This window comes from Acanthisitta chloris, unplaced genomic scaffold, assembly GCF_000695815.1.
Source record: "Acanthisitta chloris isolate BGI_N310 unplaced genomic scaffold, ASM69581v1 scaffold9108, whole genome shotgun sequence".
NCBI classification, from domain to species: domain Eukaryota; kingdom Metazoa; phylum Chordata; class Aves; order Passeriformes; family Acanthisittidae; genus Acanthisitta; species Acanthisitta chloris.
Genome location: NW_008685334.1, coordinates 1,532 through 5,171, shown reverse-complemented (window position 1 = coordinate 5,171; position 3,640 = coordinate 1,532). Strand labels below are relative to the sequence as shown.

The window sequence follows — 3,640 nt, the reverse complement described above, 5'->3', positions numbered from 1 at the left end:
CTTTCCCTGCTCTCAGCTACTCCACAGTATGGCAGACAATTCCTTTCACATTGCCTTTTTAGGTATCCATAATGTAGAAATTTGCATTTGAACTAATTTTTGGGGGTCTATTTAGAGACAACAGAGAGAGGAGTTGTGATCTGTTTTATCCTAAGGCACTTAGAAATCCCCATTTCTCTCCAGTCACTTAATAAGTTCTACAAAACAAACTCAAAAATAACATCTGCCACACAAATATTCAAAATTTCAGGTGAGAGAGGACTTGTCCACCAACAACAGAGCATCAGAAACCTCTATGGAATGCTGTGACCTGTGGATTGATGACATAAGCCAGAACATGCTGGATATGTGGCTGCTGAAAAAGAAGCATAAGGAAAATTAAACTCCAGATGTTTTTAATGGAAATTAAAATAATAAAGAGCAAACAATATGTGTAAGGGATTTGGGGTTTGGTTCATTTAAGTGGGATAGTCCAACTATTTTAATAAGACAGTGTCTATTAGTGTGCTTCTTTTAGAAGTTGATTTAAAATGCATTTGGTCCACAAGACCTCATCATATCAGTAACTTCTTAAAAACAGCATAACTGTTTTCACTGTCCAGTTAAAGAAAGAGCAAGTACTTAGGAAAGGAAAAAGGACTTCCAAGTTCTTGGGGCCTGAATAAAGTGAAAATGAAGAAAAAGGTACTTGAAATCTTCTGCAGCTGTGAAAAACTCTTTTCATCCAATGGAAATACCAGGTGTGGAAAGCAGAGTTTACATGATACTATGCTTAGATAGTATTATTAGTACATTTGCAGCAAAAATATAGAAGAAAATCAACTATAAGGAAACACTTGCAAATAATTACCATAAGTTTTCAGTGGAAAAAAACCATTTTTCTATAGTAAGTTTTTGAGGATATCCACTGCCACCAGCAAAAGCCCACACAGAACTTCACAGACTAGGTCATGCTGTCCTACCTCAACATCATCATAGTGAGGGGGAAGGCCCTGTGATCCCTGGGGAGTAATGTAGACATTCGACCCAACCAGAGACCCAAAGTAGCACTCCAGCTTCTCCTGAATCTTCCACAGCTCCTCCTATAAAAACAAATGACACTGTTATTGCTGAAAAGCTTAGCCAAGCCAGGCTTCTGCCTGGCCCACAGCCTCTCCATTGCTTAGGAAGAATGATCACATTTCCACAGTGAAACTGGGAAGGCAGGTGCTCTGTAGGAGTGTGTCTCCTGAAGGCAAGCACTGTAGGTGCAAAGGAGATCTGCCACAAAGGCAGTCGGTAAACCAAAATTTCTGGTGCACCAACACACCACTGGTGTTTGTTCTCTTCTCTGCACCATCTTTAGGCTGCAAAACCAGGCAAACGAGGCTAAACTGAGGAAAATAAACCACCCATCATCACACAAACAGTACAGCAACTCTAAGACAGTAAACACATGCAGGACTTGCATTATATGGGCCTGCACTGAAGAGAACATACAAAGGTTAGAGACTTTTTACCTGTTACTCCAATCACTTGGGAATATTTGAGAACAAACTTTACTCCTCCATACCCAACATGTGACAGACAATGCACCAAAGGGAAAGATCAGAAAATGCCAACTACCAGATCTGCTCAAGTGCAGCTTCCTGCATAGATTTTGGTTGTTTGGCTCAAGCTCTAGATTTCAGCACAAGCCATGCAGCATTTTGATTTCACCTGCAGATGCCCCTGCCACTGGCCATTACAGAGATCTGAGATCACCCAGTGACACTACACATGGGTCTCAGCTGTGTATTTGGATCCTTATTTGGGTCAACCTCACAATTAAATTGTGTTGACACCTTGGGACAAAAAAAAAGGACTACTGAAATCCAAGTACCTAAAAGCATCCAAGTCCTTTACATAACTGTGCAGCACCATTGTCTTGTTCTCATGCACAAAGACTGAGGAGACACAGCTAAAACAGGGTGGTACACTTCCATGGTGCAATTCCAAGCCAATCCATTGGCAAGAATGGTGGAGCATCCTGGAAATATTTCACATGGTTTCACACCTTGCCCTCCATTAAAGAAAAGTGGTACATAAGCCTCCGTTTGCACAAGGAAACAGCAGGGCAGAAGGGATAATTTAAGCAGACACAGATGCATATTCATCAATTTTGTGCATTTATTTTCTTCTAAGCTTCTGTGTGACAAAGCAAAATTAAAAAAAGAATACTTAATATTATAGCATGGATCAGATTTTGTTCTTGCTGCAGAGCACTGAAATATGATGGGCAGTGCAAAAGTATAAACTGTATTTTATTACAGTTCATGTATAGATTTCAGCAGGTCATGAGTTCAACTACTGCTTCCCCCCTGGATTTGCTGGGGACAGAGATGAAGCTGAGCTTAGTGCAACTTGAGCAAAGCAGACCACATTATAAAGCATACATTAATTACACCCAATGAAACAAGCCAACCTTAAATCTCTGAGGCTGATGAAACTGTATTGTTGCTTTTTTCTGATCAAAATCCTTCTTCAGCTGCATGTAATTCACTTTGCCTTCTTTATTTAAAACTTTCTTTTTTCCATTCACACATCTGCAGACATTTACATCTCGTCCATAGTATAGGCCCTGGCTGCACAGTTCCTTCAAATCTGCCAACTGGAACAGGGACTGGTAGTAAGCAGCCACCAGGGGATCATTTCTCTGAACAAGCAGTGGCTTTTGCTCCCAGTACTCCCTGAAAAACACCTCTTCTTTGATGGGAGAGATCAAGCTTTCGAAGAGGCTCTCTGGGCTCTCAAAACTCATGACTGAGGGAGAACAAGCTGCTTCCATCTTTGCTCGTTTACACTGTGCCTGTGTTTCTTTCCCCATTTCAGCATGCTTCCCTCCTTTCTTGGGCATGTTCCTGTTCAAGAGGAAAGAGAACCAAAACAGTCAACCAGTAACAAAACCTCAAGAGCTCATGGACCCAGAGCAGCAACTCTTGCCTTATCCAGTGGGATATCAGAGTATACTGGCAACATCTGGTGTCAAGAGGCTCATTACTTGCTTCAAGCAGCAGCAAACTGCAAGCCCACAGCTGGCCTCCAATCCTCTCTCAAACCTCAGCAAACTCCAAAGGGCTCTGCTGGGAGCCATTGCTCCCAGAAGCTCAAACCCCACAGCTGAGTTTATACTAAAAAACATATGAAACCCAATGGCCCAATGGATCTTTACAAATGCAGGTACCCACCCACACAGAACCTGTGGTCAACTGGTCTTCTGTAGCAAGACCTGCACATTATTTCAAAAAATCAACTCAGCTTTAAGAGATTTAACAGCAACATGCAGAGGGAGGTGGAGAGAGAGGACAGGATCACAAACTTTTACTCTATTTTGCTTCCTTGAAATTCATTAACATTGAGAGAGGAGAAAGTACAATGAAGATTTCCCAATGACAGAGCACAATGGAGAAGGATGTGTGACATTTCAAGAGCAGAATCCAAGTAACTAAAGGCAGTAGTTGGTGTGGTGTGTGCTAGGGTAAGCTGTCCTTTCACACTGGCTCACACATCATAAACCCAAGGGCTGAACACCAAAGGCTTAAGCAGGATCTGCAGGGCAGGCAACTGCTGCAGTCAGGAGACACCAACACCAGTACGGCACCACCCACTAAGGGCTATACAA

At 42.1% G+C, this 3,640-nt stretch overlaps 1 protein-coding gene across 3 annotated transcripts in view; it reads right to left on the bottom strand.

Moving 5' to 3' along the window:
• MINA (MYC induced nuclear antigen) overlaps positions 1 to 2,876 on the bottom strand; it is an 11,409-nt gene extending 8,533 nt beyond the window's left edge. For all 3 annotated transcript variants that reach the window (XM_009079721.1, XM_009079723.1, XM_009079722.1), the window contains exons 1-2: positions 2,444 to 2,876; positions 963 to 1,082 (exon numbers count right to left, since the gene is read on the bottom strand). In XM_009079721.1, coding sequence (XP_009077969.1) covers positions 963 to 1,082; positions 2,444 to 2,875 — 552 coding nt within the window. In that variant the 5' untranslated portion in view covers position 2,876. The remainder of the gene's footprint in view (positions 1 to 962; positions 1,083 to 2,443) is intronic.
• Between the last annotated feature and the right edge of the window lie 764 nt (positions 2,877 to 3,640).